The sequence below is a fragment of the Bactrocera dorsalis genome, chromosome 1, assembly GCF_023373825.1.
Source record: "Bactrocera dorsalis isolate Fly_Bdor chromosome 1, ASM2337382v1, whole genome shotgun sequence".
Classification (NCBI taxonomy): domain Eukaryota; kingdom Metazoa; phylum Arthropoda; class Insecta; order Diptera; family Tephritidae; genus Bactrocera; species Bactrocera dorsalis.
Genome location: NC_064303.1, coordinates 9,394,943 through 9,421,556, shown reverse-complemented (window position 1 = coordinate 9,421,556; position 26,614 = coordinate 9,394,943). Strand labels below are relative to the sequence as shown.

The following is a 26,614-nucleotide window of genomic DNA, read 5'->3' as shown; positions in this document are numbered from 1 at the left end:
TCAGTGAAGGTAATGAGATCATCAAAAACTTGCCTACGAGTCGTCTATTCACCTCTACTAATACCGGCAACTGCGAACATCGAAATAGTTAAAGAAACAGTGCTTGGGAAGCGTTGTGTTGGTGATTGCAGAGGATCATAACAACTGTCACGAATCGATCCTACACATTTTGGAATTGAAGCTTGTAAATCCTAGACTCATATGAAAAAATCTTGGACAGGTTGGTGGGGGGTTTACCGACAGGAACTCTCTATCAACTCCAGCTTCAGATTTCCTTAGTATTGCATTTTCCAAATCAAGGTGTAGTCATTAAGGGAGCAGCAGATTTACTACTCCGGAGAGCAGCCTCATTCCGAGAGATGAGCTCCCACTCAGATATCACAACGGCGGTACTAGCATTGAACTCATTAACAGTGCGTTCAGGGTTGACCAAGGAGAGCCTAACCTAGCTATCAATAGTACCGAATGCCTTTGTGATGAGACTGGCGCGGGTTTCAAACCACAGCGGAATCGCAGGAAATTGTAAAGCTGTTGAGCCAGCAAAGAAAGGGATCCTAGAATCGCTATCGATAGAATGGGAGCGGGTCGGAGCTCTCGTATCATCTTGTGTTCTATTAGTGGATAGCTTGGCTTCGTGGAAGCTTGGCTAGCGCCTGGCCACCATCGGTACAAGCGCTGTCGCAAAAGCCTTTTGACCCTAGATCGATCGCAGGAGATCTAGTGATCTTTTTGCCCACAGCAAGAGTAACCTCTCCCTAGTTCTGGGCCTTTTAACAGAGCATTGTTCTATTGGCGTCCATGATTTGCAGTCTATCTTATCAGACGCCATCAGCTGTTTGGAAGAATATGACATGGAAACAACTCACCACTTCCTTCTTGACTGTCTCACGTTTGTGAAGTTTAGACTTAAACACTTGGGCGCGCATAACTTCAGACATCCCATCGAATTGGTGGCAATGAAAATTAAACGCCTGTGCAAATTTGTATTGTCTTCAAAGTGTTGTAGTAATTTATAAGTTCGAACACAGGAGTTCCTCTTTTCTATGTGATCTTTTCAGATCATCCATCTAATCTAAACTCACCTAATCTAACTTGAATCTTTTCCAAAAACGACATGGAGTTGGGGTTGCAAAACAAATACTTGTCAATGTAGCTGAGGACCACACATTCATCAAACGCTTAAATTCTGTTAATCAGTTGTAGGTTTATGAATATGACGTAGCAAAAGTCCAAAATTCTAACGAATGACGCTCCAAAAAAGAGCCGAAACTAAAAAAATTGCTTAAAAGTTGGTCAAAAGTCATGGTTATGCTCATCGTTTTCTTTGATAACTATGGTGTTTCACTAAGAATTTGTTCCACCGCGTCACATAGACAAGGAGGTGAAAAATTGTGACTTTTTGAGGCCTCTTTGGGAAGCAATTCGATCAAATCTGTTGGATTTTGGTGAAAAACTCATGGATATTCCCTCATGACAGTGCCATGTTAGCCAGATTTGGCTGCTTGCGACATGATTCTATTTTTGTAACTGAAAGATCCTCTTAAGCGAATGCACTAGGTATCTAATGAAGTCTTTAAAAGTAATTGGTAGAACCCATAGTCAGTGTCGAATCTTATAACAAATGTATGGAAAATTTAGTTAAACGTTAGAATGCTTATTTTACCACAAAAAGCATTAAACGTCAAGTAACTGAGGTATGTACGAGGGCTGCTATATATATTTCTGGCCTAATAATGAAAATAGGAATATTTATCAACGAAAATGTTTTTTTTTTTGTTTTTTTCGATGGATTTGACTCCTCTTGGAAGACCCACACGGTCGATTGCTGTTTTTTTTCGGGCTCATACGCATAGATCCATGATTCGTCACCTGGGACGATCTTATAAACGTCTTTTGAAGCACCGCAATGGTATTTTTTCAGCATTTCTTTACACCAATCCACACGAGCCTTTTTTGAGCGATTGTCAAATTGGCCGGGATCCAACGAGAACAAACCTTTTTACGGCCAGGTGTTCATGCAATATCGAATGTATGCTGGCGGGAGAAATACATAGGCATGCCTCTATCTGAAGGTATGATACATGACGGCCTTGCATTATCAGTTCACGTACGGCATCGATGTTTTCTGGCACATTTGCTGTTTGGACGACCTTCACGGAATTCGTCTTTGAGCGAGCGTCGGCCACGATTGAATTCGTTGTACCAGTTTTTCACAGTGCTATAGGATAGTGCTTCATAGCCATACAAAGATTTTAGTTCATCGATGCACTCTTGTCGTGATAATCCACGTCGAAAGTTGTGAAAAATGATCGCACGAAAATGTTCACGAGTTAATTCCATTTTTTGGCCGAGATGAATTTTTTAATTCCCTGTAAATAAAACAATTCGCGATTAAATGACAAAACGTTCTGAGTGATGTTATACTAAAAAATATCAAACTTTCCAATGGAAATGTCAGATTGCACCTGACAACACTTAGTGTTGCCTAGGCCAGAAATATATATAGCAGCCTATGTATTGGGGGAACAAGCACTTAAAGAAGCTTCGATCTGTATCTTTACTCTTCGTAAGTGTAACTTTTAGGAAATCTGATGTCTGACTCTAGAGCTCTTTCTTTGAAGACAAGTTTTAATTACTAACTTAAAGCTTCTGTATGAAATTACCTCATCACTTTTCTTCTTTCCTTTGGTCCGATGGGCAGTCAAGGCAAACTCGGAAAGTCCAGCCAAATCATATTGTAAACATCCAGCGTTTGTGAAAATAAGTAACCTACCATTTGTATACTTATCTCCAACTTCTATCTTGTTCCTTTGTAATCGTTTAAGTCAGTAGTCTGTCTTGTTACTTTCTTTTAGTTTGAAAAGCACTTTTAGGCATGCTACTAAATTCAAATTCCCAATTATAGGGCAAAGTCTCCTTACGACCTTACTTACGCGGGATTTCGGCTAATATTTTGTCGTGACAGGCTAAATTTTTTCTGTTAAAACAAATTTTGTCAATTTATTTTTCCTGTACTTTATGTTCTCTGGATTTTAAGTGTAGGCCCTTGCAGAAAGGGATAGTCCATATTTTCAATATATTTTTTTTGAGCTAAATGGTTTAAGAAAGTCCAACTTCTAAGCTCTAAGTACTTTTAAATTGGTAATCGGCAATATTTCCGATATTATCGTCTACAGATTGGCTAAGAAACTAAGTTCAAATTGCAACTGAGTTGATACCCCTTAGAGGATTACAGTGTTAATAGAGACGAAGGAGTAGAAATAAAGATTTTGATACAAACTTCGACTAACTGCCAGAATTACATTACTTTTATTAAGCCAATTCCTTTTATGCAATTCCAGAATATTGCATATATTTTCATTTAATACTCTTACAATAAAATAATACAATTTCTTCACAACGGAATAAAGAAATACGAAATAACATTTTGTATTATGCTCGGCTGCACACACCGAAATTCAGGCTGCAGTGCGGTGGTACAAGGGTGTACGCAACGAGTTGAGACGAACGGCAAGGAATTGAAGCGGAACTGCGAGCCATTTCTTAGCATTTATTTATAACGCTGCGAGCACCCGCAAGCGGCAAGTGTTACGCGGTCGCAGACGTAAAGAAATATGCGAGGAAACAAGAAAAAAACAGCAGAATCAAGCGAAGCTTTGTGGTTTAAGCGCTAGAGGAGTGCGTGTGCGCGCACAAAAGTATGCAACAAAAGTGTTGGAGTGGCGTAGCAAAGTCTTCACTTCTGCTTTGAATGAAAATATTAGCAAAAGACAAGGCTAGTCAAGTTGCCGGGCAACTCAGTAGTAGTTTGATATATGTTGTACGGAATGTGTGTAGACGGAAAGTTATTAGAGCCAGAAGGCGTTAAGGCGCAACGTTGCCTTGCAACGAGCATAGTAATTGTATGAAATTAACCAGTGAGAGAGGAAAAACTTGGCGCGCCAAGTGGAGTGAAGTGGAAAGAATGTAATTAGTGTTGATTTGAAACAGCAGCTAGTCGCGGGCAGCTTCCGGAATTGTGCAAAAATTCGCACAAAACTCATGCTTTGCTTAAACTTTAATTGCGCTGCTCTTTTTATTATTTTTAGTTTTAATCTCTCAACATACTCTCTTCCTTACAGCATGGGCATACAGCTGCAGCATGGTCACTCTCATGGCGGTATGTCCGGCGCGCATGGCCACAGTCACGGCGGCAAGTCAAAGAAGCAGAAGAAGGGTAAGAAAGCCGCTAATTTGCAAGTGGTTGCCAGTGAGGAGAGCAGCGGTAACCTAGCACTCTCCACCGCCAACATAAAACCGGCTGCGAGTAGTGAAAAACGTTTTGTGGCCGGTCCGACGTGTACACCCACAGGCCGCTGCTCGCTGCCACCCACGCAGCGTCCGCTAGAAGATGGCGCTGCCGAGCTTGAGTTGGACGCCAATGATGCCGCTATGCCCGTCTCCGGTCTGGCCACGTTCTCTTATCAGAATTCGACTTCAGCGCAGGAGCTGCGCGCCGAGATTGCCGCGGTAATGGCGGAGACAGCGCCGGGTGCGCATCATCATGGCGGTGTGGCGTCACGTGAGGCGGAGAATTTGAATGTACGCGCCGCTTTCATACACGTTGTCGGCGATATGATACAGAGTGCGGGCGTATTTGTAGCCGCTTTGGTGATATTCTTCCGTCCGGATTGGGCTATTGTTGATCCGATTTGCACGTTCATATTCTCGATCATTGTGCTCTTCACAACGTTTACTATCATGAAAGATGCGCTCTTGGTGAGTATATAATAGAGAGTTATGGAGAAAAATATTTACATGCGTAATGTATATTCATGAGAGAAATGAGAGGAAAAAAAAGAGAGAGAGAGAGAGAGAGAAAGAGAGAGAGAAAGAGAGATAGAGCAGAAATTAAATATTGGAAACTGACTTGAAGTTTTAGCTATTTGAATTCTGTTGAGGTTCCATTTACCACCTTCCTACTTTCATGGCTTAGTTTGAGTGGATTGGATGAACTATTTGAGCTCTCCATTAGGAAGGTATTTTTGAGAAACTGTCTTCCTGAATTGCGGCTATGTACATTTGAAGTCCTCCCTTAACCGTCAGCGTAGGACCCTCATTAGACTGCTTCATGCCGATGAACTAAAGAAGGTTTAACTGCAGTATTCCACAGAAGAGTCTTCAAAATTTTGACTTTTCGTAACCTGCTTCAAAAAAACATATAGATATGTTAACTTCTTTTCCCTATATAGTTTGGAGGTATGATCCGATTAATTAGTTACTAAAACGTTCTTTAATTCATCGCTTTTCGTTTAACGAAATAACTTTATTTTTATGGAATTTTGAAACAATCTGGCACCTTATGCTCTAAAATTTTCTCAATGATGTTCATGTCTAAGCTTCACTCACAGCAGTATCGCTGGTAACTTCAAAGTTCCATGGATGGAGCTACCACGGCCTTGACAGGCGCTGCTCAACAAGCAAAACTGAGATCCTTCCGGCCCAAAGTGGAACGCAGATGGTTCTTTGAATTACTTACTATTCGTAAGGTTCATATCGCCTTCTTAGTAGGTGTTCCAATAGTAAGCGGTAAGGTTATATACATATCTTGTCGGACATACAAGTGCATTGCTAAAGCTACATGGAAGAAAGTCAGGTAGGATCATGTAACCACCTTTTTATCAGCTGTCCAGCTTTTCCCAAATTGCGCTTGAAACAACTCTGTAGATACACTGTTGGTACACCCGGCAAAGTTGCTGGTATTGAATTTAATCTTACCTTATTCAGCCTTAACAAATTTGTGATGGCACAAAGCGCTTCGTCGATTTGTAAGGGTTCGGTACTCAGTGCTTAGGGGTTTTAGAAGTCTCAGGAAAACGGCAATCTTAGCTGTCCAAGTGAGATCATCCGTTTCCTTTGGTGTGAGGAGCAAACGTAGGGCCTAACCTACCTTAAGGTTGGCTCAGTCGGTGAAAGCTGATGAGATCTTAAAATAACGAGCAGTACTTTACAAAAAGATCAACTTCGGATATCAGAGATCTAAATTGCACTAAATATAATTCGTTTAGGTTATATTAGCTGGTTGAAACATTAAGATTTGTTTAACATAAATGCAGTTTGATGTTCAAGATGGTCTAAGTCAAAATATTGTGAGTTTAGTTGCGGTTAATGCAATTAGATTGAACTTTACGAAATTAAGCTAGCTCCCAAAATATTGTATCATATCTTTATCTTTTGGTTAGGTTGTGGATAGTGATCGCCTTCAAAATAAGCTTCCTGTCTAATAAAGCAATATTTTTCTTAATTGGCCTAGACACCGCATAATCCAATTTTCCACATGCTTGTTATAGCCTCGACTGGGAGATGGCTTTTAGTGCCTTCAGCGAGTTTTGGTTTTTTAATTTCGGCTCATTATTGAAGCGTTGTTTGCAAAATTGTTAAATAGTTTCGACGACGTATTCATAAACATCATATTCATGAACTATTGTATCGTCACTATTGTGATTTGATAAAGCTAATAACCTCACCTATGTTGACGAGCATCTCTTTTGAGACCTCTACGCGAAAAATTTCAGGTCTTTTGGTATGATCCTACTATTGACACGCTCGATACTTAGCACATTAGACAAAATCTTTTGAGCCGTTACATAAAAGATGATGAGATCCTCTACAAATTATTCTAAGAGGGACGACTACGCGTTGACGACGAACCACATCCAGGATGGTCGTCAACATCAACTGCTGATCAAGACGTCAATAAAATATAGAAATTTGTGCTTGAAAATCAACGACTAACAATCACAGATTTTACTGGCATCGTTGGAATATCGAAAGGATCAACGAGAATCGCTACAAGCATTAAGGCATCGATCAGAAGTTTTGTGTATATGCTTTTCTCTCCAAGAAGCTGCTCAATTGCGGATCCACCGATATTGGACTACTATTGAATATATTGGTACCCACATATACACAGGGATCCAACATAATAAAGTTCTTACCTGGAAAACTTTTTATAAAAATTTGCCACAATTTATTGTATTTTTACACCCTTTACCTTCTTATACTCTAAGAAATGCACCTATGATGTGTATTATAGCTTTGGTGCCCCAGTTTTAACGGTTGTTTTTGTTTGTTTTCTTTTCTTTCTGCCCACCCTTCATAACTCCACACCAGCTATTGTCAACAGATTGTTTACACATTTCGCTTTTATTCACTTTATTTGCTTGCCCCACTTTCTAATCTCTTAGGCCGTTTAAATTTGATTATCCTGTTAACGGTTTTGATTACTCGAACAACAACAATTATAGTTAAACACCACTAATATTTGCTTTATTCATTTTAATTTTTCCTTTCTTTCACTTTTTTGCTGTTTTTGTTTCCTGCTGCTGCACTACCAACAACATGGCAATCAAACTGTAACACGCCCACGTGCTCACCCACATAACGGTATATATGCGTGTGAATTAATGGCGACCGCCTACCAATGTATACTGTGTCCTGGCTCTTGGTCTGTGCGGCGTTCTTGGCTCTGTGGCTTTGCGTGCAACTGTCATTCTGCTGCTTGGCTGCTTACTTGCCTTGCCGGCAAAATGATAAATAGGTTTTAATGGAGGGTACACCCAGTTATATGCACTACGCCGAGGTGCTTGAAGTCTTCGAGCATATTGAGGGTGTGAGACGTGTGCATAATTTGCGTATTTGGGCGCTGAGCATTAATAAAGTCGCTCTCTCCGTACATTTGGCAATTGGTGAGTAGATATGCTTTATATGCTTTATATGTTATGCTATGTTATGGTATGTTATGTATTTTTATGTTATTTATGTTTTACATTATATTCTATGTTATATTAACAATAACAGGACATTTCTTATATGCCTACATACTGAAAATTTTTCTAATACATTAACAATCGTACTATCACAAATACATACTATACATAACCAAAGATGAATCCATTTTTACACCTCGATGTGAAATAATGACCGTTTGCTTGCGACAATAACGGACTACGAGTTTGACAATTAAGTAATGAGAGACTAACTGTGAATCAAGTCTACTATTGCCAAGTAATTGAAAGATTGCGAAAACGAGTCACCAGGGTGCGCCCAGACATCGCTCGTAACTGGATCCTTTATCACGACAACGCGCCGTGTCACTCCGCCCTCAGCGTGTCCCAGTATTTGGCCTCTAAAGGGATCGCCGTGTTGCAACAGTCGCCTTATTCACCCGACATGTCACCCTGTGACTTTTTTTGTTTCCTAAAACAAAATCGGTGGTTAAAGGAACCCATTTTGAGTCGATTACGGACATCCTGGCGGCCGTCATGAGAAATCCCAGTCGAAGCATTCCAGAAATGTTACGAAGCATGGAAAATGCGCTGAGAAAACTATATAGCTGCCCAAGGGGACTTGAAGGGGATGGCAGAGTTTAGAATAATTTTCAAATACACGGCTTTTATGGAATCAATCTCATTACTTAATTGTCATACCTCGTATGTCAGTTGCTGCGACTCTACACGTTTTTCGTGTACACTCTCAGGTACAGCTGCTATGTTTTCTTCACTGTGTGCTGGACGAAAACTTTTCGTTCGAATATTATCCAATAGTGGATGATGGGTCTCAAGATGTGTGTTTTGTGAATAGTACGCTCAGTAGCCCGATTGTGTTGACCATAAGGTGAGTGAAGTCTTTGCATAATGAAATGCTAAGCAATACTGAACAAAAGTAACATGACAACTTGAGACAACTCACATGTTATGTATCAAAGAAGGCTATTGAAAAAAGTACCTCTACTTGGATCACATGTAATATCAACACTTTGGGTTATTCTTTGCATTTCTAACTGATAATTATCATTACGATTTTGTTTTATTGTTGTTGTTTGTGTTCCTGCACTACTACCATGCAGGTTGTGGTTGTTTATTTCTACTTTTAAAAGCTTACAATTAGTTTAATCGTTTTTCTGTTTATTTACACATATAAACATTTATATGTGCGTTTATATGTACATGTATGGTCTTAAAAGAGTTAAGTGCTTTCGTTGGTTTGATATCTGTTTATCTGTAATGATGTGTACGTAGCAGTGTTGTGATATGCTGCGGTTCCCGTGGTTTCAATGGCATTTTAAGTGTTTACATAAAAAATTTAAACCTACCGTTATACGATTCACATATGTATATAATATATAAAGTATATGATGTCTGGTTATACATACATATATGTATATATATACATACATAGGCGTTTAAGTTAATAAGAATGAATTTCAGGAAAGTGAAATAAAATTACAAATAAGTCAAAGTTTTTTAAAATATTTTTTTGCATGAGTCTTGTCTTAAAATATTTTATTATTTACATATTTTTTCCAAAGGTTATAAATATATTTTAGAATACGAGTATACATTGTTTGAAATCTGAAAGACTTCATTTTGATCGTAACGTTTGTATAGCAGCTAGATCCTATAATGGTTCATTAGCAGCCATACCTACAAATCACCAGCTTTTTAGTCTCAAAAACTGGAAAAGATGAACAGACTTACAGATTGACGGTATGATTAGATTCTTTCGTCTCCGACGTTGCCTAATGGGTGTTAGGTAGGTAGATCTGCAAGTAGATTGATTGTCTAACGAAGCACCTAGGTCTTTGGGATGTTCATTGTAAAGAAACCACGTTTTAATTTAACTATTGAAAGCAACTGTAGTAAGCTATATTTTGGTTAAGTAGTTATTAAGTAAACACTTCTTGAGCTAACCACCGTTTGGACTACTCTTTGAGCTCTCTTTAGGTTATATGTTTAAAAATTTATTTCGAAATATTTTTTTTTCTGGTAATAATTTGGCTGCCTTTTAAAATTTGTAGCTTTCCAGTATATTTTATTTATTTTATTTTAGTTTATTTGATATAGAAATTTTTTAAATTTTGGAATTAGCGAAGACGTGTTCCATATATTAGCCAATTCACCTACTTTTTTAAACCTGTCATTAAGTTATGTTCGATTCTATCTGTCTAAGCGTTCATTCTCTTACTCAATCAGTCAACGAATATATATGAATGTTCTTATATCCCTTGAAATCAGTATCCGTGCCTTTATAACTTAATTTTAAACCTACTGGTTTTCTCTGGAATAACTCATTTAGCAATCTTTCTATACTTATATGTTCATATATATGTATGTATTAGTGTATATTAATTTAGACATATTACTCTCATATGACTGTCTGCTGAGTGTGAGTAAATTCGATAGCTAATTGAGGTGAACGTGCAAATAAAGAGTGCTAATATTGTTGACCTCAATGAAAACGAAAGTGGTTTGAAAATTAAAAATCTATAAATATTTAATGAGTGTGTTTTGTGTACACATTTGTTATTTCAAAATTTTTAATTTTAGCAAAAATCGTTAAGGATTATAAAATTTAAAGATTTTATAATTTAAACATTTAAAAATTTGTATATTTCGCCGCCTTAATTTATTTATATAATTTTGCGTGTGAAAAATTGACACTTAATGTGACATTAAATGATACAATGAGATAATTAAATTGAATCAATAGAACAGCGAGATTCTTAAATTTAGAAGACTAACAAAATCTCTACCTCTTTAGGTGGAGGCAATGTATTAACTGACTAAATTAAGGTACTCTTTGGTATACCTTCATATGTAAAATATCTCTAAGATAAGTTTACCAAGCAATTATGTTATGCTTAATTAGTAATTTTTTTTATCCTTTTTATATATATATTATATATATATTTCCATAAATTTATTTATATTTCAGTAAATTAGTAATTTTTTCTTATACCTTTTAAACAATTTACTAACTATCTTCACTATAGTTCAGTTTGAAAGTAGCCTCAATTAGTTGAACATATATTTTTCCGATAATTTATTTATATTTTGGTAAATTTGCAATTTTTTCGTATCAAATGGAAATAAATCATTAATTGGCTCAATTAAATTTCTGTCTGAAATGTCTTCAAGGCAACTCAATATAAATATTTTCAAAGACTACGAATATTTTCGCAAATTAATTACTTAATATTTTTTTCTAAATCCAAATAGACAATTTACTAATTGACTACATTAGGGTACTGTGTGTATTTTCTGCGTAAACTGGTTCAATATATATTTTTTACGTATTCATTTCAAATTAAGTTTTTCAATTGAAAAGCAGGGAATATGTAAATTGTCTAAATGAAAGTTCCGTCTGAAACGTCCATAAGGCAGCTCAAATAAAATTTTTCATATAGTCTTTTAACACTTTCGTAATTAAGTCCTTAATAAATTTTTTCCATAATTCATAATACATATGGACAATTTACTAATTGACTATATTAGGGTACTGGGTGTATTTTCTGCCTAAATTGGTTCCACATTAATTTTTCTAAGCATATATTTTAAATAAAGTTTTTTTTTATTAAGAGTAGACAATTTGCTAATTGACTAAATTAGGGATCAGCCTGAAACGTCTTCAAATCATTTGAAAGTATAATTATTTATGAGGTTTTTTAAAAAGTTCGTTAGTTGGTTCTTTTTTTCATATAAAGTGTGGAAAATTTACTAATTGACTGCATTAAGGTTAAGTCTGAAATAGCATTAAATATTTTGAAAAAAATTAAAAATTAGTGGAACATAAAACATTTGTGTTAATTTATTGCTAATTAAGTTCATTTAAAATTTTAACAAATGCAATATAGGAAATGGACTTTAATTAACTATATTAAGGTACTGTCTAATACGTCTTCAAGTCAATAGAAAATTGTATTTCATAACAAATTTTCGAATAAAGAAAAACACTAATTAACGAATTTATTTAAAATAGTGGATTTAAAAATTCGTTAGTTGTTGCTATTAATTTAAAGAATAGACAATTTGCTAATAGACCAGATTAGGGTTCAGTCTGAAACATTTTTAGTAATTCAAACAACATTTTTCTACATATTTTTTAGTTTAATTATTTTCCGTTTTTAAGTCAACTTACAATTTTCTCGTATTTTAAGCAGACAATTTACTAATTGACTCTATTAGGATTACCTTAATAACAGTCTTACATGAATTTAATTATTTTATGTTTTCAATAAAAGTGTGCAAACAAATCATAATTATTAAAAAATTTAGTCCTGATTTCTTTCGAATTAATTTGACTAAATTTAGTTTATTTGAACTCAATTAATTTTCACCTGTTTCAATGCGAATTAAACTTTACAATTTAATAACCCAAATCGATCAACAAATCCTCAATGGCACGTGGCATTAGAAAATAGTGCTCAGCAAAATAACCGCAAAGTTTGGGATATTTATACATTTTGATATTGAAGATTTTCAAATACGCGGAGAAACACCATTCCGCGGCGCGATTTTTGAAAATGATCGTGAATGATGTTTGACAAACATAGACGCGCGGGCGCATTAGTATACAGACTTCAGCATCATGTATGCATGGACCCGAACGATAGACTGTGCAAACAGGGAAATCATCTAGTAGAATAGAGTAGCGATGCGGATCACCCAAGGTTGTGTCCTCAACTAAACAGACTAAAGAGTGGAAAATTAGTACAGTATACTTTAAATTGTCTTTAATTGAGCACTTGACGCACCGGTGTTATCCAAGAAGGGTATTATTTTGCTGACGTCCACGCAGCAACGCGGCGCAATGCCATTTAAGTCGCATTTGTAAGCATGCTGCCAGCTTGAGGTGTAGAGTGGAGTTGCCAATGTAATGGAAGTAATGATGATGAATTGGGATAAGTAATGCATGTTGCTGGAATTTAGTACGCTGTAATGTAGGACTAGTTCCAGTAAGTGCTGAAAAAGTACAAAAAGACAAAATTAGGTGTCATTAGTCCTCAATTAGTTTATATACACTTATAGTTTAATATTACATATATATTTTTAAATTATTTCACAAAAATGTTATATAGTAAACTGTCGTGGAAATGAAGCCGATAAATCGTAGATATATCGATTGCAAAAATCTTTTATTTGAAAGTTATCGATAAATTATCGAAATAATAAATTTGTAAAAATTGAACATATAACAGCTTTTAAAATCTCTCAGAAGTTAAGCGAAAGAATCCGAAATATATCGATTATAGAATTTATCAACTGGAAATAATGGATTGTAAAAATCGATAATTGTGAAAACGTTATAATAATCGATAATTTAAAAATATCGATATTTTATCGAAAAAATAAATATTGGCAAAATCGATTTCTATGATTCTAACCAAAACTTTCGATTTATAAACAATCGATTAATGTAAAGCCATCGATCAATAATTGAATGGAAAGGTTTAAAATGCAATTCGTTAATTTATTATTTATTTCTCAATTAAAATATGTACATTCATATCTAGGTAAACTCTTTATACAAAGGATATTTCATAGCTTCAAAAATTTATAATGATCTTCTCGGATATGAAACTGATAAACCTGAAAAATATCGATTAAATAATAACTATCATAAATGTATAATCGTTGATTTGAAACAAATTGATTATTAAAACATTTCGATATTTTATCGAAAAATTAAATATGCAGAAATCGATTTTATTCGAAAGGATTTGTTTTCAATCGACTACCATAAAGTCAATATCATTATAGGGAAAGGTTAAATACGTATTTAATAAAGTGTGAGGACAAAATAATTTATCGATAGTTTTTGAATATAAAAAAACTTACAGAAGCATATAAAAGCATTTATTTTTTTGACCTGAACATTTGAAGCCGAAAGCAGATGTTCAAAATATAGGAAAAAAAGCTAAAATTTATTCGAAGTTTTCGATAAATATTAATTGCAAAACTACACCACGTATAGATGAATTTATCGATACACTTGAGTTGGAAAATTACAATATTGAGCTATCAATTTATTGCTATAAAATTTTTAAACAGGTGGCAACGCTCTTAAAAAATATTTAGCTACACAATTTTCTAAAGATCTTGCCTTTACTGTATTACTTTGAAAACGTCAAGTATTCTCACTTCAATTTTGCAAAAAAGTGGCAACCTTCTAACTTATTCAAAAACGGTTTACTCGTTATACGCAAGCTAAGTTTAATTGCTAGTTGCCATGAGCGAGCATATTAAAACAAGCTAAACTTTGACTTAATAAGGTAAGAGCGCATAAAAATTGCAGAGAATGAGACGGTTTGTGTGTTTGCGTGTATGTGTGTGTCATGGTGGCTATCACCACAAGTACAGGGTCGTTTGTGTTTAACTTTGATTGCTTTGCGTAGTGTTGACATTTAAACTTTTTGCCAACTGCGCTCAGGGGCATTAAGCGAAATGTGCTCTGAGTGTGGTGGGTATACAAGTATGTGCGTGTTTGGTGAGTTTGTAGTAAGCTGCATGCCATTAAACCTCAGTCTATAAATGGCGCTTAATTTTTTAGTGTTATTAAAATCTAATTTTATTGGTTTCCTCATTGCGGGCATTTTTGATGTGAAGATGCAAATTACTTTCAACTTAATGTTCTACTTTTCACTATTTCACCACCGTGCACCGCATAGTTGGTGGTGTGCTTAGTACATTCTTGCATTTTTATTACCAGGTAGCACATTTCTTTGTGGACAGATAGGTAAGAGAATGTCTATTTTCTTATTTAAAGCTTGAAATTTTTTGTCTTGAAGCCACGGAGGAGATTTTTGTAGAAAATGGAAGTCGATGGACATTAACTTTAACTGGTATTGCCAGAAAATAAAGGCTATCCTAAATAAGCGCTAATTGAAGAATTTCAAATATCTGGCTCACCCGTTTTCCTGCCACAGTGATTTGCTTAATTTTGATTCCAACCAATGAAATTTAAATTTTCAATAATTTGATCGATTTTTTGTACACAAAAATCAAGTAAAGAACTACTAAAGCGCAGCACACTTAATCGGCACACACATCAAGAGCGGTGAGTGAGAGTGGCTCGAGTAATGTGGGAATAAAAATGGTGCGTTGGGAACAAAGTGAGAGTGTGTGAGAAGCCTAAGAGAAGAGGTGCGGATAAGAGGGCGTGTGCACTTTACGAGCGGAAAATCTTAACTCTTTCAATGGAAGCAAATCTGCATATATTATATATAAGCATATAGGTTACAGTTACGCACAAAGAATATATGTAATACATATATCCCCACACATTCATTCGTTGATACTTACCTCCGCATATCAAAAAGCACTTCCGCAATAAATTCCTAAATGCGCTGCCACAAAACTTTTACTTTCCACTTGACTTCAGCTGCTGAACATCTAATGCCTGCCTTACGGTAATTTATCATTTTACCGCGGCATGCATGAAAGAAACCGAAGTTAAGGCACGGTAGCACGGTATTGGTGTTAGTAGGTAGTGCTCGTAATGTAGTAAAAATGAAGTAAAGTAAATTGTAGCGCTTGAATATTTGTTTTTACTGCTGATATGGGGTGGTTCAAGGCCTTACAGAGTTTGGGAAAAAATAAAGCAAGATTTTTTGTTTCTATATACCTCCATGAGTCTTCTACTTAGTTTTTATTTAAGTTAAAGTAATACTGAATTTACAATATTTTATCTTAATATATGTTAAGAACAGTGCAAGGGTTGCCACCTTATACAAAAATTTATTGTATTAAAAATTTTCTTAGCGGTATTTAGACATAATTCCTTACTTTTTCTTAATATTCAACTTATTTTGTTAACATTGTTTGATTTTTTAGATACAACTTTTTTGCTAAAACTTAGCTTTAGTTTTGACATAGTTTTGCGAAATATTAAAAAAAATTTAGGGAAAAGGCTGTGAATTTTTTGAAAAAGAGTTGGTAACCCTGTAATTTTTGCTATAAAATATATTTTGTATATATTACTTGATGCTAATGGTTAACAAAAAGTTTTTATTTTGATCACTCGTTATCATTTATAAAATCATTTCTTAGTTATTTGGCAACCTTATAGTAAAAAAAAATTAAAATTGATGCAAGTAGTAATTACTTTTTACGTATCATTGTGAGTCAAACAAATATTTTATAGTGTCGAAGCTCTAGAGTCTCCCGAATTTAAAAAAAAAATTTGGCAACCCTGCCTTTAATCTTATATCATAAACTGCTTGAGATAGTACAAACATTTTTTATAAGATTCGTAATTGCTATTGTACTGCATCGCCTATTTAAAATGCATTTTGCTTTTTCGTTCTCCATAAAAACAGTGGTAACCCTGTACCACTATTTCAAACCTGTTTTAAACAACAGTTTGAATAATAATTCAAATTATACATATATGTATTTGTATAATTAAATAATTTTATTTTTAAAATTTTTAAACAAAAAAAATGGCAACTCTACTAATTTTTTTTAGAACACTTCTTGTGTTATTTTTGCGTTATATGTGACAACAAATAATTTATTTTTAAGGTTCTTGTCAAGCAAAGTAGTATTTCGTAAATAAATGGCAACTCTAGAATATAATAAAATTCTAAATTGATAGGAACTCTACCATAGAACAAAATGTAAAATTTACGGTCAGTTATAATAAGAAAATATTTTTTTTTGCCGTATGCATGTCAGTCAAACAACTATTTTCTAGTTTCGAAGCAATTTTTGAAAAAATAACGAAAAATATTATTTTCAAGAATGATTTGGCAACCCTGTCTGCAAATGCCATACTGTATAGTCTTTCAGATAACTTAAACAATGTGTTCGTAGTTATTTCTTTCCCGGACTACAATTTTACAATGCATTTTTTTCATTTTTTTATACTTTGGCTTAAAAATTTTGCTGAAAACTATTTGTATTATCAAAATAAATTTTTATAAAATATGTATTATTAATATATTTTTTTTTTGAAATTTGTTTGGAGAAAAGTTGGCAGCCCTTCTATAGTTTTTTGATAAAAATATTATAGTATTTTTGATATGTTTATATATGACAAGAAATATTATATTTTAACGTCTCGTTGTCAGTCAAACAATTATTTTTGATTTACATATATGGCAACCCGATAATATGTATGTACATACATTTAAGTTTCAAAAACTGAAGTTAAAAGTTAGGCGTCATCAACTGTGGCAAACATTTTCAAAGTTTTTTGTACTGAACATTTATACAAAAAAAAAAAATTAAAAATTTTCTTGGCAACCCTGCTTGGTTTTGCAAAGGAAATATTTTAGAATTATTGTTAGGGCGATTTATGGAAATAAATTTTTACATATTGTTGTCAATAAAATATATTTTATATTTTTATTATATACATACATATATGGCAACCCTATAACAGCAGAAATTTCAAAATGGTTTGGTAATAGACCTATCTACAGAGGTGTATAAAAAAGTCTGCAAACAGCGCAGCAACTTCAAAAATCTGTGGCTCAACTTCCAGTAATCTATGTAGGTGCATAGCCTACATTTAGGCGCTCATTGACTCTTTCATACCATATCATCTTAAAAATTCATTTGTAACTTTTCATTCCGATTTCCTATTATTTTTAAATTCTCCAGAATGCGTTGTGCAGCAAAAAAATTAACAAAAAATATACGAAAAATTTACATTTACTTTAAATTTCGTAGGAAAATTACGGTTACGCATAGAAATAAAATACGCATAGTAAAAATTAACAGTTGTTGTTATTGTAAGTTACTTTATACTTACTTAAAGATATTGCGCACTTAACAGTCCACACAGAATTGTCTGACTGGCGCCGAGTAGTTTTAGCAGCCCTCAAGGCAAATTTTATTTTCACTCTGCTGCCTTTGGTCCGCTTATGTCACACAGCGCTCACACAGCTCGTCGCCTCCGCCGTGCCAGCCAAGCAAAGCCGCTGGGTTTATACTTATATTTGTGTGTGTGTGTGTGTGTGTGTGTGACCGCTGTCGCTGTGACCAGTGAAGCGTGCGCTTCCAATAAATCTCGTTCACTTGCTGCGCCCTGCGCTGCCTATTGCGACGCACCATGCAAGTGTGTGCATGGTTGTATTGCGTGTGTGTGTGTGTTGGCGTGCTTTACTGCTTCTCGTTTCGTTTCTGTTTTGTGTCACCATACCTTTTGAGACCCACTTTCCAGCTCGCACATTTCGCCCCTCCCTTCCACTACAAGCCTTTGTCTATACACCCTCTTCGTCACCCCTCCGCTACTTGTCTGCCAAGAATGTCTGCTCGCCGTTTGTGAAGAAAAATGCATTGAGTGCAACAGCTTCCCCAATGAATGTCATGCCAGCGTTGAATACTTCAATGACTATCTTATACTACTCTATAGCTGCTCGCATGCATATATGTGTGTGTGTGTTGGTGTGTCTCTGGGGAGCGCGTGCAGCTGTGAATGGCTGAATGCCTTGTCTGTGTGAGTGCATTGAATTTGCGCCGTAGCATGCATTCAGGCGCAAAACATCTCAAAATGCGGCAGGTGTGTGCAACAGCAGTGCCAACGAGGGGAAGGGGAAGAAGTGTATGAAAAAAGCAACAAAAAATGGAAATAGAAGTCAATTGCCATTTTGCAAGCACACGCACATACGTATACAACACACATATACACATACATGCACACATATATTCATTCATATATCTACGTACGTATATACATTTAGTTGCAGTCTATATTTCTTTGGCAGCTCAAATTTGATTGAAGTGTGCGCGGCAATAATCATTCGAACTGTGTGTGAAATGGAAATTATCATAATCAAGTTGTCGAATGCTTTCCACTCGTATTGGGTTGAAATATGCGTGTGCAGTAAAGTGAATTTCACTTACGATTCACTGACCAAGAATGAGCGGAAATATTGCTGATTTTTATATACTCTCCATTATCTATATTATTGAGTAACTGTTATTGAATTGTATATGGGCTTCCGCTTTATTGTTAACTCATGAGTGGTTCGTGAGTCTGTTTCCACTTTTCTGCTTCAGCCCATAAGGCATGGATTCCGTAGAGAACTACTTTCTGCCGCGTAGTATTTATAGGTGAGTGCCAACCACTTTTTACTTAAAGTATTCCTTGACTTTCTGGTCTGTCAACATCTTCATTTAAACAACAGTAAGCTGAGGCCTGCTCGACTGCTTTTAAAGAAACTGAGTCGCCATGGTTACGCTTTGAAATTCTCGAAGTTTTTTGTTCAGGTATTCGGTATAATCGGCTGAGGTTATAGCAGACCTCAGAAAGCTCTCCAACACATCTTTCTGGAATCGATGTCAGACAAGGACCTCGGTAAAACTGTAAGAAATAGCAATGGGGGTATAGTAGATCTCAGAAAGCTGTCGAACATTCTGAGTGTATAGTCTGTTGTGAATTTCAGTGTAAGCCTGGAAAGCTTTCTGAGGCCTGTTGCTGCTGTACTTTTCTAAAGCAACATAGTTTCCTACTTTCAAACATGTGAAGGATTTTTTCACGTATGAAATCCATTGAAAGTGGATACCTATCTCCTGCTCATGGTTTTCCAGATCTCATTGTACACCTCAGTGAGCACCGGAGTATCACTGGAAAGCGTTCTGAGGCCTGTTGCGATCTCTTTCGACAAAAACTTAAGTCTGCTCTCGGGTTGTGAGAATAAACAATTTATTTCATCGAGTGCAATTTTTTAATTAACAAAGTATCATCTCTTGACTCTCTTTACGTATCGCTGAAAAGTCAAAAGGTAGATAAGACCAAGTAACGCTTATATAAGCTGCCTGATCACTTTAGATCGGGAAAGGTGAAGAAGGAGCAAAAAAATTTCCCTTAAAATATTCAGAGTAGGCATAGGAGTATGCTCGCCTTCTGGTTTTAGAATAGATTTCGGGTTTTTCGGTTCAGAAAAGTTGTATCTAGTCCAACTCAAATTCGGATATCGGAAAAACTTATCATATCATATACAAAGTTTGTTCAAGATATTGATAACGTTAGGAATACTGTTGATATTGATATTGATATTGATATTGATATTGATATTGATATTGATATTGATATTGATATTGATATTGATATTGATATTGATATTGATATTGATATTGATATTGATATTGATATTGATATTGATATTGATATTGATATTGATATTGATATTGATATTGATATTGATATTGATATTGATATTGATATTGATATTGATATTGATATTGATATTGATATTGATATTGATATTGATATTGATATTGATATTGATATTGATATTGATATTGATATTGATATTGATATTGATATTGATATTGATATTGATATTGATGATATTGATATTGATATTGATATTGATATTGATATTGATATTGATATTGATATTGATATTGATATTGATTGATATTGATATTGATATTGATATTGATATTGATATTGAGGCTGAGTATGAGATTGAGGTTGAGGTTGAGGTTGAGGTTGAGGTTGAGGTTGAGGTTGAGGTTGAGGTTGAGGTTGAGGTTGAGGTTGAGGTTGAGGTTGAGGTTGAGGTTGAGGTTGAGGTTGAGGTTGAGGTTGAGGTTGAGGTTGAGGTTGAGGTTGAGGTTGAGGTTGAGGTTGAAGTTGAGGTTGAGGTTGAGGTTGAGGTTGAGGTTGAGGTTGAGGTTGAGGTTGAGGTTGAGGTTGAGGTTGAAGTTGAGTTTGAGGTTTGAACTTGACCGAGTATTAATATTGATATTGAGCTTGAGGTTGATGTTAGGGTTGAAGTTGAAGTTGAGGTTGAAATTTAGATTCAGGTTAAGGTTAATGTTGTGGTTGAGTTTGAGGTTGAAATAGAGGATGAGGTCGATGATATTACGGAACTTTAAATTAAGTTTAATTTTTAATTAAAATAAGGAACCATCTTATACACCAAAATCAGAATAAGGGGACTTAAAGATTGTGTCGACTTCTTCATCTCCTTCCCCTCTCAACAAACGCTGTATTGTTCATAACTGTATGCTTAACTGACGCACAGATTGCAACACCAATCATTCGCATTTATCTGCATTCTCCACTCACCCGCTCACAAAAATTAAGGTCAACTCATAAAAACTCAAGTTAATGTCTCCAGCTCGCATTCCTTTTTGCATTCGAAGTATATTTTTATTTTGCAAATTTCTTTGTGCGCATAAAAAATTTACAAATTTCCCATTCACCGTGAAATGTCAACGTACACTTTATCATTACGACTGCAGCTGACCGTAACTGCAGCACATTTTTATGATGCACGTGATAAAAGTAATATAACGAAATGCTGTAAGCAAGCACGAAAAATAAAAAAAGTGTAAAATATGAAGAAAGTAAAACGTAAAATGCTTTGTGCACCGTTAAATGCCACATGCAACACGCATCCTTCCGCATTGCGTAAACGGTAAATTTGTTGGCGCATAAAAAAAAAATTTTAATGCGTAAGAGCGGCGTAAAGCGGTGCAGCGGCATAAATCGGCAGGGATCGTAAAAGCAAGTGGAATGTTTGTATGTATGGTGGAGTTGGAGGTGGAAGTAGAAGTGGTGGTTGTAAGGGTCTTAAAAGAGTTGGTGGGAGAGGTGAAAAGGGTAATAAGGCGTCTGCAGTTGAAGTATGTATCCAAACAGCGATGGTTTCCATTGCGACTAACTCTCAGGAGACACTCACGCCTTTCCACGCTTTTTGGCAAAACTGTTGCATACCTTAAGGCGGCTGCATTCATTATTGCTTTATTTGAGCACTTAATTAATATTTGTCGTAAAACTCATAAACAAACTTCACAGCTTAAATTTTGTCAATACGCATTTGCAACATCAACGGCAATGACAATGCTGCCGGTTTGCCTGATTGCTGGCATAGCTTGGTGAGCGCGCATTGCCATTGCTGCCAAAAAGTATGCAAACATTTTGCGAAATTACGTGTTGGCAGGATGCAAGGCGCACAAGCGTACCACCGAGAAGCAGCAGACAGACAGCTAAGACGAGCAGACAAACTGACTGGCATCGCAAACAAAAACAGCATGCAAACTACAAAATGCTGCAAATATAACGGTGGAGAGGGCGGTTGAGCTGGCGTGACAGACAGTTGAGTAAACACAGCAACAATCGAGCGATGGCTGTGGAGTAGCGGCAGGCGTGTAGTTAGTAGCTGTAGTTTATTCGTTAACTTTACTGTACTTTTGATTTGTTTGTTGCCGACTTTTGGGAGTGTGTGTGCGTGTGTGTGTGTGGAGTTGCGCTCTGCAGTAGTGTAGCGCAAAATTGAGGAAGTTGCAAGTTAAAGTTTTTGGCAATTGCATTACACGCTGCAAGCCAACAATTCGCTTTTGTTTACACATTTCACACGCACACACAAACACAGGAACACAAGCTCAACTTCGCTGCATTGCGCCTCATGCTATGCCTCAAGTTATGTAGCACCTTGCTTTTCGGCTGCCAGTCGCTTTGTTATCTTCGTACGAAGTTGTCGGGTTGTCATAGCCACTTGGCTGCTGCTGTGCTGTGGTTATTTCGTGTTTAACTGTGGTCACGTTTTTGCACGTGTGAAAATCTAATTTGCATCGAGACATAAGGAAGATGTCTGCAATAGGACTGAGATTGAAAAATGTAATTTGTGTCTGCCGGAGAGTTTTTCGTGTTGCAGTTGTGGTTACTGATGCTGCATATGGATTTCCATATATTGGCAGCGCTTTAATTGGAGGATTTGAAAAACTGTTTTTAAGGCTTAGCGCCGAAAAGTAGGCACTTTTCGTTAAAAATTATGCGAAATTGTTAAATGCAAGGTTAAGTGAATACTTGGAGATTATATGCATTTTTAAAGCCGTTTCGATCACTTTTAATATGTCGTGATTAAGGTGTCCCTTAACTGGGAGAAATTTTTTTTTTTTATGTATCGAAATGCATACCTCCTATTTCTTTTAAAGCTAGCCAGACTTACCTCAATATAAAATTTCATCTTCCTACGTCAGTGTTAACCCGTGCCGACAGAACTCTGAAGATCTTGAAGACGGCTGGTGATAAAAATAAAATTTTTTTCTTTGCATTCAATAATATTTACAATGTCATCATGGAAAGATATATGCAAGAAAAATGTTTACAAATTATCAAATTTTATTATCAAACAAATCGTTCTCTAATTGCAACTTTTCGTGCATTTTTGTCATTTAATGTTCATAATAATCGTCCGTCTGAGATATTTGTCGAGTGGTTGAACATTTTGGGCGTACATTTTCATTATGTTCAGGGGCTAATACGACAAAGAACTGCTCGAAGTAATGAAAATGCCGTTCAGGCAAGTGTAGCTGAGGACCGCAATTTGCCGATTCCAAGAGATTCTCAAAAATTGGAACTATCTCAAACCACAGTCTATCGAATTTCGAGAAAACATTTGGGCTTGCATTTAAATGAAATTGTTCAAACTCAGGTAATGAAGCCTTTGAACCACCGTAAATGTTAGTGTATTTGCTGTTTTTACTTTGAAACAATTTGAAAACGATATCGATTTTTTTAAGTAAATCATCTTCTCCCATGAGACTCACTTTCATTTGAGTGGTGCGGTAAATGAACAAAAATGTCTCTTCTGGTGTAAGAAAATCCACAAATTATTCATAAGCAACCATTACATTCACCTCAACTGACCAGTTGATGTAGTACATATTAGGTTGGTGGTGTTATCGTTCCGTACTTCTTGTGAAATGAGTCTGGTGACACTATACTGTCAATGGAAAGCAGTATAGATCGATGATAACCAACTTTTTATGGTCGCAATAGGAAGAAGTTGATCTTGACAACATCTGTTTTCAACAAGACCGTGCTACGTGCCACACAGTAAGTGCAACAACCGTTTTGGAATAGGTATTAATGAAATTCTTAATTCCTGTGAAAGTACTTTTGATGCCATTATATATGGAACTCGATTTCTATTGCATCTCCACCACTTGTACGCTTGCATAAGTCCAGGCCCAATTTTTGTTGCTTTTCAAGCATAAATACGACGATACTGCTGAAATTTCACGTTTGAAATCTATACGAAGTTCATAAATCGGCGCGATGTAGCCCTTCAGAAAATAGTCTAACGCCGCCAAATCGCACGACATTGTGACATTCGCTGTGTGTTTTGGCGCCATCTTATTGGAACCACATATTGTCCAATACATATCATCCGTTTCGGGCCAAAAATAGTCGGTTATCATTGAGCGGTAGCGATTCCCATTCACAGTAACGAGCCGGTCTTGATCGTAGTACTTCTAAATGATGCCGCCAGCCTACCAAACCGTAATTTTTTGGGGGTCACTGATGGCTCAAGAAGTAAGTGTGGATTGTGTGGTTGACCAATAACGCATATTTTGCTTATTGACGAAGCCATTCAGCCTGATATAAGTCTCATCGCTGAAGATGATTTTTCCATGAAAATCCGGATCAAGTTGTTGCTCAGCTTATTTCACGAACGCACTAAGATTTTGGTGGTCAAGCGGCTTCAGTTCTTCCGTCAATTTGATCTTTTAAGGATGTAGGCCAAGATCGTTTTGCAAATTTCGCCACAACGATGTCACAGATATACTCTACGCTTGAGAACGATGCGTGAGAGACTGATTTGGGTTCAATTGATGCGCTAGCGGTAGCAAGATTCTCATTGTTGGATCGTATATCTTTCCATGATGAAATGGCAAATCTCACTGAAGAGAAATGTCAAAAGAGCGGCAAAAATCATGCCGTTGTTTGCTGTGCCTATTAGTCTACTTTTGTAGAATCTCTACTAAAAACCGTTATTTATATAATAAAATACCTAATAAAATACCTTCGGTTTAGTCTCATATATCTCAGTTGAGTTAGTAAACCTAATTTTAATACAAATATTTCGGATACGAAGAAATATATAGTGATGGAATTAGGTGAATCGAAAAAGAACAAGGAAACCTGCGAAAAGGCTGACTGGCGGGACTGGGCCTTAGGCACATGCTGTATTGTCAATATCATGTGTAAGAGGCCTTCGCTTGCTTCTAACACCGCCTCGAAAGCACTGTCGGACGCCTGTTGGCCTTTTGACAGGTCGCACCCTACCTACTAACTACTAGCTGGCCAGTATAACGTAACCTAACTTTTAGTGAATCTATGAAACAATAAGTTAATAATATACCAAATATGATTACACAAACCAAAATTTCTTTGAAAAATGCAGTGATGAATTCTTACCCAACACTTTTCAATACAAGTATCACCAACACCTTTGATCCCGACTTTGCTCGCTGCAAATTGTAGAAGTATAATATAAAATGTTTGACTACACTTGAACTTAGTCCTTTTATTTTTAGTTATTATTTCTAATACGCCTGGATCTCTACTTAAATATATATATTTTATAAAAAAAAATGCTATCTATCTCGTGGTATGTATAATCCAACAGATTATCTCGCAATATATAGGGTCTACCACAAGAACCACATGATGTAAAATTAAATAAAACACTCAAATTTGTTCCAAATCACTTCTGTTTATTTTTTTTTTTTTTTTTTTGATATGTAGAAAATTGTATGCCATTTACATTTCAATATTGACCAAATGGCAACCATGACTCCGTTTGCATATCTCCACTAGTTTATGCAAACTTTCGATGACTGGCTAAAATGGGTCTGAAAAAAACTCCATAAAACTAACACAAACACCATCAAATCATAAAGCAATTATCCAATACAATACAGCATTAACAACACTAACTCCATCACCAACATTTTGTGTTTTTAAATATTATTTTTTATAAAAATGAAATAAAAAATTTAAACAAACATTTTTCTTTTCCTTCCTTCAGCACCCGAAGCGAATGCCAAACGCATTTTGGAGGAGGCCAGCACCGCCGTTCATCGGCGCTATAATTTCTTTGAGACGACCATACAAATCGAGGAGTTCACACCGGCAATGGAGAACTGTCAGCAGTGTTGTGTGCCAGTCACGTAGACGCGGGGACCAACTGCAATGCTGTAGAGCGGGTGGAAGCCACAGCGCTGAGTCGTGAAGCTCAATTTTTGTAATGCCATTTAATATATACACGCCTACATATATGTTTGTAATCTGTATTTAGTTATAAATGGGAGGAAAAAAGTTTTTGTTTTGTAACTTTTGCTTGTAAGGACTTTTTCGTCGTCTGTGTCTGTCGTTGCGTAACCAATTTTTGTGGTTTTCAATTAAATTTCACATTCTTTACTTAATGTGCGCTTTGACGCGGTATTTCGACACAACGATTTTGAATTATTTTCTTCCAGTTTCGAGTTTGTCTTGCTTGCCCATACTTAGTTCTAATATTATAATATAGAGTGAGAGTCACTTAAGTGTAAACAATTTCAAATTTATATTAAAATTTTATTGTAATAAAAATATTAAATAAAATATAGTATTTTTCTTTTGTGGAAATTGTGTTTTTATTTTTAGTTAAATATATATTTATTTTTTTTTTATAATTAATATAAAATATTGTATTTTAATAATTAAAATAATTATAATTTTATTTTGGATTTTAAATTTAATTTTTAGTTTAATTTCGTTCATGATAACAATTTTGATTTCGGTTTAAATTCGCAAAATTGAAGTTTAATTTTAATTTAGTTAAACGTAGTTAAGCGTAGCAATTTCGTATACTAATTTTAATGTTAATCAGTATTAATTTTATTTTTAATTTTAATGCAATAATTGAAAAAATTATAAATTTTTCTTACAATTTTAATTTTATCTTTAATTTTAATTTGAATTTTTATTTTAATTTTATATTTAATTTTAATTTGAATTTTAATTCTAATTTTAATTTTAACTTTAATTTTAATTTTAGTTT

The 26,614-nt window shown here is 35.3% G+C and overlaps 2 protein-coding genes across 3 annotated transcripts in view; one reads left to right on the top strand and one right to left on the bottom strand.

Annotated features, from left to right (window-relative positions):
• The window catches only part of LOC105223494 (zinc transporter 2), a 137,415-nt gene extending 111,224 nt beyond the window's left edge, over positions 1-26,191 (top strand). For both annotated transcript variants that reach the window (XM_049452715.1, XM_049452764.1), the window contains 3 exons: positions 4,122-4,758; positions 7,580-7,727; positions 25,601-26,191. In XM_049452715.1, the coding sequence (XP_049308672.1) occupies positions 4,122-4,758; positions 7,580-7,727; positions 25,601-25,746 (931 nt within the window). In that variant the 3' untranslated portion in view covers positions 25,747-26,191. The remainder of the gene's footprint in view (positions 1-4,121; positions 4,759-7,579; positions 7,728-25,600) is intronic.
• Positions 12,044-12,754, bottom strand: LOC115065939 (uncharacterized). Its single transcript, XM_029549170.2, has 2 exons — positions 12,575-12,754; positions 12,044-12,512 (listed from the first exon to the last, which is right to left on the bottom strand). Exons 1-2 carry the CDS (start codon positions 12,732-12,734, stop codon positions 12,187-12,189), a joined length of 486 nt encoding a protein of 161 aa, XP_029405030.2. The 5' UTR covers positions 12,735-12,754; the 3' UTR covers positions 12,044-12,186.
• Positions 26,192-26,614: the final 423 nt, after the last annotated feature.

Excerpts from the sequence above, each read along its gene's own strand:
- LOC115065939 (XM_029549170.2), bottom strand. The coding sequence starts at position 12,734 with ATGCATTACTTATCCCAATTCATCATCATTACTTCCATTACATTGGCA. Across the intron at positions 12,513-12,574 it reads ACCCTTCTTGGATAACACCG|TCTGTTTAGTTGAGGACACA; the intron begins GTGCGTCAAGTG and ends TCCACTCTTTAG.